General features: G+C 35.1%; 1 protein-coding gene across 3 annotated transcripts in view; it reads left to right on the top strand.

Moving 5' to 3' along the window:
* The window catches only part of LOC126818114 (anoctamin-8), a 54,872-nt gene extending 40,502 nt beyond the window's left edge, over positions 1–14,370 (top strand). For all 3 annotated transcript variants that reach the window (XM_056100142.1, XM_056100141.1, XM_056100143.1), the window contains 9 exons: positions 1,328–1,489; positions 2,991–3,279; positions 3,760–3,815; positions 4,210–4,284; positions 5,256–5,576; positions 6,239–6,436; positions 7,227–7,358; positions 7,785–7,895; positions 9,039–14,370. In XM_056100142.1, the coding sequence (XP_055956117.1) occupies positions 1,328–1,489; positions 2,991–3,279; positions 3,760–3,815; positions 4,210–4,284; positions 5,256–5,576; positions 6,239–6,436; positions 7,227–7,358; positions 7,785–7,895; positions 9,039–10,106 (2,412 nt within the window). In that variant the 3' untranslated portion in view covers positions 10,107–14,370. The remainder of the gene's footprint in view (positions 1–1,327; positions 1,490–2,990; positions 3,280–3,759; positions 3,816–4,209; positions 4,285–5,255; positions 5,577–6,238; positions 6,437–7,226; positions 7,359–7,784; positions 7,896–9,038) is intronic.
* Positions 14,371–14,613: the final 243 nt, after the last annotated feature.

Here is a 14,613-nt window from a genome sequence, read left to right on the forward strand (position 1 = left end):
TTACTATTTCTGCAAAAAAATTTTGGGATGAGTCTATTTATTATAAACATGGTACTTAAAACTATTTTAACAGAGGGAATATTTTCACAGCACTTGTATGCATGTTTGAAACCAGTTACATTTTTAAATTTTAAATTTCATTATTTGTATTTACTTAAAAATATTGAAAGGAATATTTTTTTAATATTTATATGCATATTTGAAACTGGTTAAAGTTTTTTAAACTTTATGGAATGATTGTTGTTGATATATTTTCCTCTGTCTTTTTTTGTATTTCTTTTGCATATCTTTAAACTTTTTCTTAGAAACCGCTTGGTTGAGTATTTCTATGTACTTTATCCCTTCCATTCTCATTTCCAGGTAGGTTGAAAAGAGAGAATCATTTTATTTTTATAACAATACCTTATTTCATTTAAATTTTAATTCAAATTATTTCTCAGATCGTCTTTTCAATAAAAACATTTAATGATTCATGGCCCAATGACAAGTAAACAAGACAAGTAAACAACATGTACGTGAATATAGACCCATGCATCAGTGGGGCGTCCCATGGCAGGGTTCTTAATCCATTTTGAAACGAACTGTCCAGAGACTAGAATTAAGCTCCCATTCCCTTTAATATAGCCAGACTTCAGGAAAAATAGTTTTTGATATTTTTTGATGTAGCATATTGTATTCTGAATAAATTAATATTAATAATTACAAAAAAAATGGGTACGTTTTCCATATTTAATTCATTTATCGGCTTCAAGCTCATGTCAATATTCCTGAATAAATCACTGTCTTCGTTTCATCGACAGATACTGGAAAAGGTATGTTCTCCAGTTTACAACTATAGAATTAACAGACTGTTAGAATGTAGAAGGCGTGTCCACTTCTGATTGTCGTTATAGAATGATATACATAGTTGTCAACAGAGGTTTATATTGTTTACAACAAATGATGAATGTCAAATAATAGAACAATAAAATTTAATGCATATTTAGTCATTGAACCTTGACATTACATGTCGATAAGATTATACGAAGCTACTTGTCTTGATTTTGTGCCTGTCTGGCAAGCAAGGCTAGTCTGACATATGAGTGCTCAATTGACCAGAGTTTAGCGCTATGACAATTTTTTATCCATTCAGGTAGCATCCACTCATTTTATGGGTTAATTGGCTGTTCACAATAAACAGGTCTTAATTCGAACTTAATTCCCAGAAAGCAGTAACAGTTCTATTAAATGTGTAAAGGCCATTGTTTTGTCATTCATTTGTTTTTTTAAATTTGTTTTTATTTATATTTATTTATTTGTTTAATTAAATTTATTTCTATTTTTACAGAGTGTTGATGATGTTACTTTTGTTATTTTCGCTGTTGTTAATGTTATGTGGGCCACGTTGTTTCTGGAACATTGGAAGCGGACAAGTTCCGAGTTGGCGTATAAATGGGGAACATTGGACAGGCAAGATGATCTATTAGAAGATCCAAGACCACTCTTTAAGGTTTGTATCACAACATGGATTCGGTGACCAAAAGGTCTAATTCACAAACCATAAAAAAATCACCAGTGAAAGATCACTAGCCCGGGACTAGTGGATTTTTACAACACTGTGGTATAACATATGCGGTTTAAGATCTTTCATTGAGACAAGGAGTATCGTCGCTTACCTAACCTCATGGGTTTTCTCTGTGTCCTCCCATTGCTAAATACCCCTGTATATTGGAATAAAATTGTACCATATGTTAGTCCCAAAATGACCTAGTTTGTATTGAGTTATTGTTCCACCCCATTTCTCACTGACTTTGTATCAGGCCTCTTAATTCAGTCATATTTGCCACTCTTGGCTGATTGACAGACACTGATTTGACCGTCTGGAAAACGTTTTATGTCATAAAATTAGAAAGGTGCTAGCTCACTAACCAGGAGATCCATGGCAACAATACTATATACCAGAAAACACCGAAAACAACAGGAAAACTACCGGAAAACACCATGTTATACTGAATATAACACCGGAAAACACACTAAATACCGGAAAATACCCTAAATAGGTAACCCAGAGCCTGGTCCTCTGTGTGCCTGGGTTAGGGTTAGTTTCTGGTTTATAGTATAGCCCTTCTCCAGGTTACCTATTTAGGGTGTTTTCCGGTGTTTAGTGTGTTTTCCGGTATTTAGTGTTTTTCCAGTATTTAGTGTTTTTCCAGTGTTTTCCGGTTTTCAGTATAACATGGTGTTTTCCGGTAGTTTTCCCGTTGTTTTTCAGTGTTTTCCGGTGTTTTGGGTATATAGTATAGCCCATCCATGGATTGATCCCAGTTTTGGTGGAGAAAGTTCCCTGGAAGTATTCTAACCTGATTTCCACTTCTCACCGGTGCAGAATAAAGGGCCTGGAACGGAACAGTGTGTAGTTGTTCAGAGGTCCTGTGTACACATGGACATGCATGTAAAAGAACTCTTGGAATTCGAAGTGTAGGCCGTAGTGCCGCAATCTGATTAAAATACAGATCTAAATTTCGTTTCGTTTTTTAATATTGCCTCGACTACATGAAGATCTGACAGGTCATACGAGCGGCTTTTGACCCTATGATATCACACATTCAATTAACCAATCAGCATTGATGTTTCTAGTGGGTTAACCACAGTTCCGTGCACCTCATGCCAAAAACATGTCGTAACAGACCATTTCATTAGCTAATCCCTCACATCATCCAGAACGCGGGTTATATAACAACTCTTCCAGATCCTAGTGTAGTAAAGACAAGTAAAATGAAATTTTGAACTATAAAAAACAAAACGAAATAGGATCTGTGTTTTAATCAGATTATTAGCGCCACTGTCCAGGCAAAATTTCCATCATAGCACAATGCATGCCGTATGCCCATCTTCATTAGCCCAGTCGGTGCAAAAAATCATTTCCCTTTAGATTAGAAAATAAACTTCGACAATATTGTAGCTTACAAGGGATTAAAAATTACTAAATGTTATCATTGTTTCTATTAAAGGGTGATCTCGTCCGGAATCCTGTAACAGATCGACTGTGTTTTGAATTTCCGTCATGGAAACGTAACCTGTTCCGTTACCTAGTAACCGTTCCTGTCATATCAACATGCCTACTTGTTGTTTTCGTTGTTATGTTGTTGATTTTTGAATTACAAGAATGGATAAATAATCTCGTTCTTTCTGGTGACATTCCTAATTTTGTTCGTATATTTCCTAAAATAATGCTGGCGTTGTCGATAGGTGTTCTGGATGATATATATAAGAAGATTGCTCATTGGTTAAATGACCAAGGTAGGTTAAATCAATGTCAGTTTGAATATTATTAAAAATTAAATTCAACAGATAACATCATGGCTATTCAGAAACCTGTAAGTTTATATGTACATGTACGTTTTGGTAGTCCGGCGTAGTTTCCCCTTGTCACTGGTGCAGGATGGAGAGGACAGCTGGCAAGGACAAATGTCTAGTCATTCAGATGGTACAGAAAACCAAGGTCCCGTGTGCATGTAAAAGATCCCTTTTAAGTTGGAATTCGATATAAGATTAGGCCGTAGTGCCACTGTCTGAGCAAAGTTTACCGAGTTCCAGTGTACACATTAGTGTGCATGTAAAATATCGATATAAGAGTAGGTCGTCGTGCCATTGTATGAGAAAAGTTTACCTTGTAGCATATGCCCATCTTCATTAGCCCAGTCAGTGCAGAACAGTAGGACGTTACATGTATTAAAACCCATTTCATTTCATTTTTAAAAATATAATTTTTATTTGTAGAGAACTACAGATTAGAACACACGTATGAAACAGCTCTTATTATTAAACTAGTATTGGTAAGTATGGCATCCTATGTTTAGGGCACGGCTTGCCCCATGGTCCTGAAGCAACGACTGCGAGTTTTACAACAGCTGGACATTGCTAGATTACTTTGCAATTCCCAAACTTATAGCTACGTTTTCTCCCTTTACTGCAGATACATGAACAGTGGCGTCTAATCAGAAGTTGTGACACTAACACATATAGCGACCTCTACTGAAACCTTGACATTGAACAAATCTTGAACTTAGCAACTCGATTATGACAGGTAGACATTTTAGCTGGAAAGCATGAGCCCCAATAATTTATTCTAACTAACCATTCATTCATGCTACCATGCATCTACTACTGATAGAAAATATATTATAATTTATACATATATAATCAATTTACCTTGTTATCTTTTTCTAGTTTCAGTTTGTGAATTCCTTCCTCTCGTTGTTTTATATTGCGTTTTATTTACAAGATATGAACAGATTACGAGATGTAAGTGTTTTTTTTATAGAATCCTTACTCTCTCCTTACTTGATATCCTGTCTAGTATCCTTACTTGATACCCTAGCTACTATGCTTACTCTATATTCTAGCTTCGATCCTTACTCTATATCCCATCTAGTATCCTTACTCTATACACTGGCTAGTATCCTTACTCTATACCCTGTCTGGTATCCTTACTCTATACCCTGTCTGGTATCCTTACTCTCTATCCTTACTCTCTATCCTGTCTAGTATCCTTACTCTATACCCTGTCTAGTATCCTTACTCTATATCCTGTCTAGTATCCTTCCTCTATACCCTGTCTTGTATCCTTACTCTATGCCCTGTCTAGTATCCTTCCTCTATACCCTGTCTAGTATCCTTACTCTATATCCTGTCTTGTATCCTTACTCTATGCCCTGTCTAGTATCCTTCCTCTATATCCCATCTAGTATCCTTACTCTATATCCTTACTCTATACACTGGCTAGTATCCTTACTCTCTATCCTGTCTAGTATCCTTACTCTATACCCTGTCTAGTATCCTTACTCTATATCCTGTCTAGTATCCTTCCTCTATACCCTGTCTTGTATCCTTACTCTATGCCCTGTCTAGTATCCTTCCTCTATACCCTGTCTTGTATCCTTACTCTATACCCTGTCTGGTATCCTAACTCTATATCCTGTCTAGTATCCTTCCTCTATACCCTGTCTAGTATCCTTCCTCTATACCCTGTCTTGTATCCTTACTCCATGCCCTTACTCTACACTGGCTAGTATCCTTACTCTACACTGGCTAGTACCCTCACTCTATATCATGTTTAGTATTCTTCCTCTATATGGTGTCTAATATCCTTCCTTTGTATTCTTAATCTATATCCTTCTTCAATATCCTGTACAGCATCCTTGCTCTAGTATCTTTACTCTATATCCTTGTATGTTGTTGCCTTAGTTTTGAAATATTATTTTAACTTCTTTCAGCAATTGGCAGCCATTTTAATTACTCGTCAAGTTATTGGCAATATCAAAGAAGTTTTGCTACCTTACCTTATATGGAAGGGTCGTCTGCTAAAATTTGGATACAAGATGGCGGGTGAGATGTCACCTGGTAGTCTTGATCAGCAAGTAAAAGAAATGACGGAACAGAAACGGGAAAAAACTCCACCCCCTCCTAGCGAGGGTACAGGAATGACGATTGGAACGGACCAGGAAGGCAAAGAGCAGACAAAGCAAGACAAAGCAGAAACGAAAAATACTGGTCCAGTTTTAACTCAAGCAGAAGTTGAAAGTGCCATGAAACCAGTAAGATTTCCAATCTGATTAACACACAGATCCTATTTCGTTTCGTTTTTTATAGTTCAAAATTTTGTTTTATTTGTCATAAGCGTATTATTGAAATAAAATTGAACCATGTTTTAGTCCCGAAATGACCTAGTTTGTTGTCGAGTGGACATTAAACCCTATTTCTCTCTCTCTCTCAACGAAAATACTTTGTATCGGCTTTGCTTGATATCACCAATTCACGAACATTCTTAATATCGACTATGCTTGATATCAAGGTCTCTCGGTGATTTTTCGCAGTTGATTAGCAGCACAAAATATGTATCACAAATTGCGTTGCGATACTGGTTGTCGGCAGCCCTGTTGATATCGCCCATTCAACGAACATACTTGATATTGGCTATGCCTAATATTGCCCATTCAACTAACGTACTTGATATCGACTATCGCCCATTCAACGAACATACATAATATCGGCTGTGCTTGATATGGCCCATTTAATTAACCTACATGATATTGGCTGTGTTTAGTATTGCCGATTTAACGAACATACATGATATTGTCTGTGTTTAGTATCGCCCATTTAACGAACATACTTGATATCGGCTATGCTGTTGTATCGTTGGATTAATAGTTAATTATTAAGAAGTTTTTTGTATGTTTTTATTTTTGATATTTTATAGTATGAAGATACCTGGGAAGATTATATGGAAATGGTTATACAGTTTGGTTATGTGACACTCTTTTCCTCAGCTTTTCCTCTCGCAGCTTTATGTGCCTTCATAAATAACATAATAGAAATACGCAGCGATGCCTTTAAATTATGTACCAATCATCAAAGACCGTTCGGTAAACGAGTTTCAACCATTGGAATATGGCAGGTAAGTAATGGCTTCTTTAATGGTATTTTAGTAATTTCTTGGTAATAACACATTTATATGAATAACAATTACTGGTTTATATACAAATACATGTGGTGTTTATTCTTGCCTAATAAAGATGAGAGTACCATCATATATCAACTAGTAATTGATACCTGTATAAATCTGTTGTGTTATTAAACATACATTATGCAAGAGATAATTCTGCCTATTGCAGGTCTTTATTTAGGCCTTAAATGTTATATAAATTATTTGTATATTATAGGATGTAATGGAATTAATGGGTGTTGTAATTATTATTGTATATTAAGGGATGTAATGGAATTAATGGGTGTTTTAATTATTATTTGTTTATTATAGGATGTAATGGAATTAATTGGTGTTATAATTATTATTTGTTTATAATAGGATGTCATGGAATTAATGGGTGTTATGATTATTATTTGTTTATAATAGGATGTCATGGAATTAATGGGTGTTATGATTATTATTTGTTTAATATAGGATGTCATGGAATTAATGGGTGTTATAATTATTTTTTGTTTATAATAGGATGTCATGGAATTAATGGTAGTTGTAATTATTATTTGTTTATTAAAGGATGTCATGGAAATAATGGGTGTTATAACTATTATTTGTTTATTAAAGGATGTCATGGAAATAATGGGTGTTATAACTATTATTTGTTATTATAGGATGTCATGGAAATAATGGGTGTTATAACTATTATTTGTTTATTATAGGATGTCATGGAAATAATGGGTGTTATAACTATTATTTGTTATTATAGGATGTCATGGAAATAATGGGTGTTATAGCTGTAATAGTGAACTGTGCTCTAGTAGGAACATCAGGTTTATTACCCAGATTAATTCCCAGTCTCTCTGTAGCGTCTACAATATTGATCATTGTTGTTGTAGAGGTAAGCAATCCTTACAGGTTATTGTTGATATAGAGGTAGACAATCCTTACAGGTTATTGTTGATATAGAGGTAGACAATCCTTACAGGTTATTGTTGTTGTAGAGGTAGGCAATCCTTACAGGTTATTGTTGTTGTAGAGGTAAGTAATGTTTACAGGTTATTGTTGTTGAAATAAAATTGAACCATGTTTGTGTTGAGTGGGTGGTGTGAGTAGAATTATGATATAATTAAAGAGAACAAATATGTTTCAGCTGTCCTGCTTGATTGAGGTATGTTGTTATTTAGACAGTGCATGAGTTACAGTCCCAAATCCCTCTCTCCACTAGATTGTCACTATTTTCGGGCTTGAGAGAATTCCATTCCAGAACGTTCAATTGAGTATCTCCTTTAAAATTTATGGACTGTTATTTTGTTGTATTTTCCAGCATCTGTTATTAATATCAAAGTTTACCCTGGCAACCGCTATACCTGATGTACCAGAATGGGTAGCAGCAGAAAAAGCTAAATGGGAGTTTAAACGAAGACTTGCTTTAAAGGTGAGTTTTTAACGAAACGGGCTAAAATATCGACTTTGATGTGCGTGGCTAAGTGTACGCAGGACCTTGGGTTTTTCATCCCATCTGAACGATTAGACACTGTTCCTTGTCAGGTCCTCCATCTGCATCACTGATGAGGGGAAAACCCAGAGGAACTTTCTCGGCCAACACCGGGAGCAAACCCGAGACCTTCACCTGATACTTGCGTTAATTTAAGCCAGACACTATCTACTTTTCTCTATCACTGATCAACACTGGTCAGGTTTGGGACTTAAAAATGTCCAAGACCTTCCGGGTGGTGCATGTGAGGCTGACCTGTAAAATGTGCCTAGTTGTCCGTCAGGTACTAACAAAAAGCCAGAGGTCAGTTCGGTGCATATCAGTGTGCCCATAAAAGGCTAAACCCCCTATGCAAAATTCTCGTCCCCAGTTTGAAATAGAATTGGACATATCTCAAAAGTATTGTGTTGAAGAGACTATGGATGCTGTTTCCCCCAAATACGTTGAACATGTCCTACGCAATTTGGCAAACGTTCGACAGGGAATATACCCAATCGGATGTCACAATATGGTGAATATTCAGAAATATTGACTGTACTGATGGTATAATTATTATTAATCGCAATAGTCGTATTTAAGTGATCAACCCTTGAACATGCTAAACATCTAGCATAATTGATCCACTACTTAATCTGCCTTGATTGACTGTCTTAATCTATGTTCTAATCCTGGCTGGGCTAATGGAGATGGGCATACGTCATACAGTGTGCTATGAGAGGAATTTTGCCCGGACAGCGGCACTATGGCCTACTCTTATATCGAATTCCAACTGCCAAGGGATCTTTTATGTGCACACCATTGTGTACACGGTCCTAGGCTTTCGTGCCATCCGAAGGATTATACGTTGTCCCTTGCCAGGCCCTCTGTTCTGTACCACTGTCAAGGGGGAACTACACCAGAAAATCGGGATGAACTTTCTCGATCCAAAGAAGGGATCGAACACCCGACCTCCAGGTTAGAGAGCCAACGTCTTACCTGCCTAGCCAACGTGGCTCCCAACTTAATCCTGAAGAGAGACATTAAACTCCATTCCCTTCCATTTTTATTTACTTGATTTTGAAAAAAGGTATATTTTTAATACAGAGATTGGAATCACAAAATACTGGTGCCTCACCAGATGTAAAAGATCGACCACCATTCCGACAACCAGTCAGTCCAACTTCTCCTGACAGTTTTACACGATCCACCCAAAATAATCGTGAGTCGCATCGGGATAATCAAGGAGTAAATGAAGCTGACAGTTTTGAAAGACAGTTGTATAATCGCAATATGATCAACGCTAATCAGAGCACTACAGTATACTCAATGGTTGCAAGACCAACAGAACGACCATCTAGACGTCTTTCAGAGACAAGTAATTCGGGTGATGGTCAACGTCGTGTCTTGGGCAGGAGATACACAGAACCTCAACGCAGTAGCTATATAGTCGAGGCTCAGCGTGATACACAGCAGCGAGAAAGATCCAGAAATACTTCACCTCTGCATTCCTACAGTTATGATGACAGACATGATCATAATCGCTACGGCCATGGTTATAATAGTCATAGTTACAGCCACAGTCAAGAACATGATTCTAAAGATACCTCGCCTGCTCAATCGACACACGGCTCAGCCCGTAGTCCAATTAAAACACAGCTACTGGAGGAATACATTGCTTCATATAATTCAGCTTTGTCTCATGACCGTTCACAAGTACCAAGTAATAAGTTTTTGGACAGTCACCTGAGAAAAAGGAATTTATCACCAATAAAGGTATCTAGTAACCCCGGTACGTGGCGATCAAATCGCTCCCCAAGTCCCAGCAGCAGACGTTCAGGTCCAAATTCCAGACCAATGAGCCCCATTATAGCCGACCCACAATTGACCCCAAATTCATCATCTCCCTCCCCTACAAGTTATAAAGTAACAGCTCCTTTTGGCACAGAGATGACATCACCTATTCTCCATCGTCGTAGGAAAGATGTTCGAAGTGAGATTCCTGTGGCACAAACAAAAGAATTAAGCAAAGATTTTGCACACACTGAAAAGAAAATGCAGTTTAGTAGTAAAAATGTTGGCGATTGTTTAAAAATAGAAAGTAGAATTCCAGTTGCAGATCATCCAAGATCTCCAACACCAGTCTCTGCACCATTCGCTTTATCTACAGACTGAAATAGAAATATCTGAAACTACTTTATCTGTTAATATTATGATGAAACGGGTCTTTTGCTTGAAATACTGTACAAGGAGCAGGTTCATTACCAGTTATTGATAGGAGGAAAACAGGTCATTGTTGAAATTCTTCAGTTTCCAACGCAGTGAATCCACTATGTTCAAATTCTCAGCCTTGAAGAGAAGTGGTTTTGGTTACCCATTAGGATCGATTATAGTATTTTCTACAAAATCTGGGTTTTCATAGTGTTGTGATAAACAGTTATGTGATCATTATAAGGGAGTAATCACTAAATCAGATTCATTGGTGATCATTTCAGAAGACCAAATTTCAAAACTGTGCCTGAACATATTATGGGGAAAGTTTTGTAAAGGGACTTCATCTTAATACATTTATCTGTTGGATATTTTTCTGTTTCTGCTCAACTGCATCATAAAGATGTTTATACCCTGCCAGTTTAAAAGAAATCATCTTAAATACATCCTGCCTACTTGTATTTGTTCAAAATTGATATTTATACATTATTGTATTACACATGTCCGTAAATATGGATGGACAATTCATAATATGGATGGACGATGGACAATTCATAATATTGAACAGGGATCATAGGGATGACCAAATCGTGTGAAGCCAGGGATATTCATTCATAAAAGTCTATCTAATTTGTATATAATATTTCGTTTAACCTATTAATAGTATTACAAATTGGAGAAGGTCCATTTTATATTTGTGAATTTTCTGCTGGTTTTATTTTGTGGCAAAGGTATTTTTAATAGCTGAATTTTTACAATACACATCTTTACTAATTTGTGTTGTATTTTAGTATATGAATATATAATCTTTGCTGAAAAATTCTAAATTAGACATTCTTACAGATGTATGCTAAGGTGTTAGTTATTTCATAGACTAATAGCGTTACACCTGGACATTTCCAAATCGATAATGATGGAAACCTTGTGTCTTTTGTAGAAATCGTGATCTTTTTATAATAGATTAGGTCCATTGTGTAAACTTTGATATACTAAAATATTGGACATATATTTGTTATTTGCATGACAGGTATGTGTTTTGTTATTTTTAGAATCTATTGGTGCATTAAATTAGGAATCAGTATTTGCTCAAAAGATATCTAGTCATAAGTTTGTTTTGTTTTATTTAATATAATTTTCTTATTTAATTTTGTACATTGCTGAAGGTAAAATTGTACCATTGTAAACTCTCATATCATAAATTCATCATAATTGTTTTATTGTATCAGTACTTATGCTGAAAAAGATGTGAATATTTTAAATATATTTATATTAATTTGTATATTTTGTCTGAATTTCATTGAAATCCATTCATTAATCATTCTATCTACCAGTAGTGTTCACTGGTCATGACTTCATCTTCAAAACCATGTCATGTTCAAAACCACCACATTATCTTCAAAACCACTCAATTCACTGTGAATGACAAGGACATACATCAATTGTAGATCATTGCTTTATTTATTTTAAAGAAAAAAGCCCTGAGACAGAGAGAAAAGATTTCATGTTTTCTGGCTCACAAACATTATTTCATACGATAAAGGGTTGCATATGTTGTTTTGTCAAGTACAATGTTGTTAAAGTCGAATCTCTAAAAGGAATATCAGTTAGTTCAGTATTTACTAGGGGTACTCAATTGGACGTTCCGGAATTGAATCCTCTCAATCTCAAAAATAGTGACAACATAAGAAAGTATTTTAATCAATTATGAGATCGTAAATTTATTTGTTGTGTTTAATTGTGTCACGAGTCTACTCAGACCACATCTGTTGTCGGGAACGATAGAACTGTGACTGGACTAAATTCCGCGTGTCTATCAATTCGGGACGTTCTGGACTGACAATTTAGTATCTCCTCTGCAAATGATATGAACATGCTAGTGCCACCTATAAGTGTTGGGTAATCTTTTGGTGGGCATCTTTTTTTTATCCAATTGAATTCTATCTTGGATTTTATTTTCTTTATTAAATGTTAAATAATAAATTTGAGTTCATTTTTGATTGGATTATGCTGCAAGAGATTATATGTTGGTCGAAAAATGCAAATGACAATCAGTAGTTTTAATGAAATGCCACAAAGGGAGATAATGATTTGTTTAGTGTTTATTATAAGAAATGAATAAAGTAATGAGGTGGATTCAGCCCAGAGATGTGGATTTGTTTCATGTTTTGTTTTATTTGGACCATATTTGTAATTACCGGTATAGTTTGTTTACAGGGCTCTTGTTTCAGTAATATTTGCCATTCTTGACTGACAGTGAAAATCATAAGGTCTGTCATTTAGTCAAGTGACGTGGTTTTTTTTTCCCTGCTTGTACATTACAAGGAGTAGGGTCGCCTGTCAATTCTTTTGGGTTTTCTCCAGGTCCTCCAGTTTCATCCCACTGCTACATGCAAGCAAATTATTGAAATAAAATTGAACCATATGTTAGTTCCAAAATGTTCTAGTTTGTGTTGAGTGGACATAAAACTCAATTTCTCTCTGACAGTGAAATTTTAAAGAATTTATCCTTGATACACAATATTCTACTATTTAAAAGTTGGGATAATACTAAAAATTGGGATATTTTTGGGAAAAAATGTTTTGTTAATCCAAGGTACTGGTAAACAAAATATGCCATACATTGACAGACTGGCAATATTCTGAAGTGAAAGCCCTGCTTTGTTACTTTTATCTGAAAATGAACCAGGTTTGTGTAGTTATATTGAGATTTTATTATTTTATTTCTTGTTAGTGAAAGTTTACAATTATATATTTTTCTTGTTTTGACATTCAATAGTAACTTGATCTGTTATATTTATTTATTTGTTAGTTTAGTTTATTTGTGTAGATGTACGTCCGTGTGATTTACTAAACACTGTTCACTTTATTCTACTATTGTTACTTGGTGCAGAACAGTAGAACATTAAACCCCATTTCGTTTTATTTCTGCTATAGCTTGTGCACACCAGGGATCCCTCTTCCAAATTTGTGCGGCAGATAGTAATGGAAGTGGTGACATGGACAAATCTCTTCATCACTTCAAATATGTTTAGTGGTTGTTTATAAAATATAAAAAGTCAACAGTTGTCAACATCACGGAGGTTTGTCTTGCAGCAAGAAGCAATACTCATATCTGTCATAATCAATAGATTAGGCCAAACCAATTTGATTTTTGTTTTTCTGGATTTTAATGCCTAGCATTGTGATAGGCTGTAAATGCTATCTGCCAATATGTTTTTTGTTTTTTTTTTTGTTTCCTTAAACTTTCAAAATTTGGAGCCAAGCAAAGTTGTTTGCTTTTTTTCAAGAAATAGGAACCAGACTTTTCATAAATAGTTTAAGTAGCCTTTAGTACCCAAATAGAATAAAAATTACTTTTTACAAGAGTTTTCTTGTCTTTATCATGTATTTCGTAGACTTTTCATAATTGGTCCCGAAGAACTAACATTTAAATTGGTGTGGCCTTAATGATTTTAATTTATTTCTAGTAACTCAGATATTTTCCGTTGATATTATTGAAGCAGGTAACACAATCCAGGTACTGATAACTTTAAATTGAATATGAGAATGTTAGAAGTTAAAGTACTGATACAGATTGTGAAAGTTTGTGATAATTGTATCAGTAATGTTTAAATTAGATTTTGTAAATTTAAGTTTATAATCTTTAGCATCTGTTTCCTGCCTGAGTATGAATTCTTGATTTTGGGGTAAAAAGTGACATAATCATCTCCGGATCCATTTACCTTCAAACATTGTTTTAATTCCATCATCTCTAACATGTGATCACCATGGTGATTGTTTAAATTTTATCATCTCTAACATGTGATCACCATGGTGATTGTTTAAATTTTATCATCTCTAACATGATCACCATGGTGATTATTTTGATTTTATCATCCTCTAACATGTGATCACCATGGTGATTGTTTTGATTTTTTCATCCTCTAACATATGATCACCATGGTGATTGTTTTAATTTTATCATCTCTAACATGTTATCACCATGGTGATTGTTTTAATTATATCATTCTCTAACATGTGATCACCATGGTGACTGTTTTGATTTTATCATCTACATTAATTAAATTCAAACATTGTTTTAATTGTATCACCTTCATTAATTTCCATCAAACATTGTTTTAATTTTATCATCCTCTAACATGTGATTACCAAGGTGATGAGAATTTTCTTAAGAACTTTTTATGTGAAATATTGGGCCAGGCAGCTTAAAATAAAAAAATTAAAATATTGTAGTTGTTTGGTATATCTTTTATGAACAACTTTCATGATTTTTCATAAAATGGAGTTTTAACGTCCTACTTTCCTGCACCAAACCATCCTCTGTGTCCCCAATGGTCTCATTCCGTTCTACTCCACTATACCCTGGACCCTGGGTTCATCCATGGGGTATTCACGTATTCAAATTTTTTGCCCAGTCTTAGTCTATTTGCTTATGTTCACAAAAATATGGCTGCTTGTTTGCTGCAACAAG

This window comes from Patella vulgata, chromosome 4 (assembly GCF_932274485.2).
Source record: "Patella vulgata chromosome 4, xgPatVulg1.2, whole genome shotgun sequence".
Classification (NCBI taxonomy): Eukaryota; Metazoa; Mollusca; class Gastropoda; family Patellidae; genus Patella; species Patella vulgata.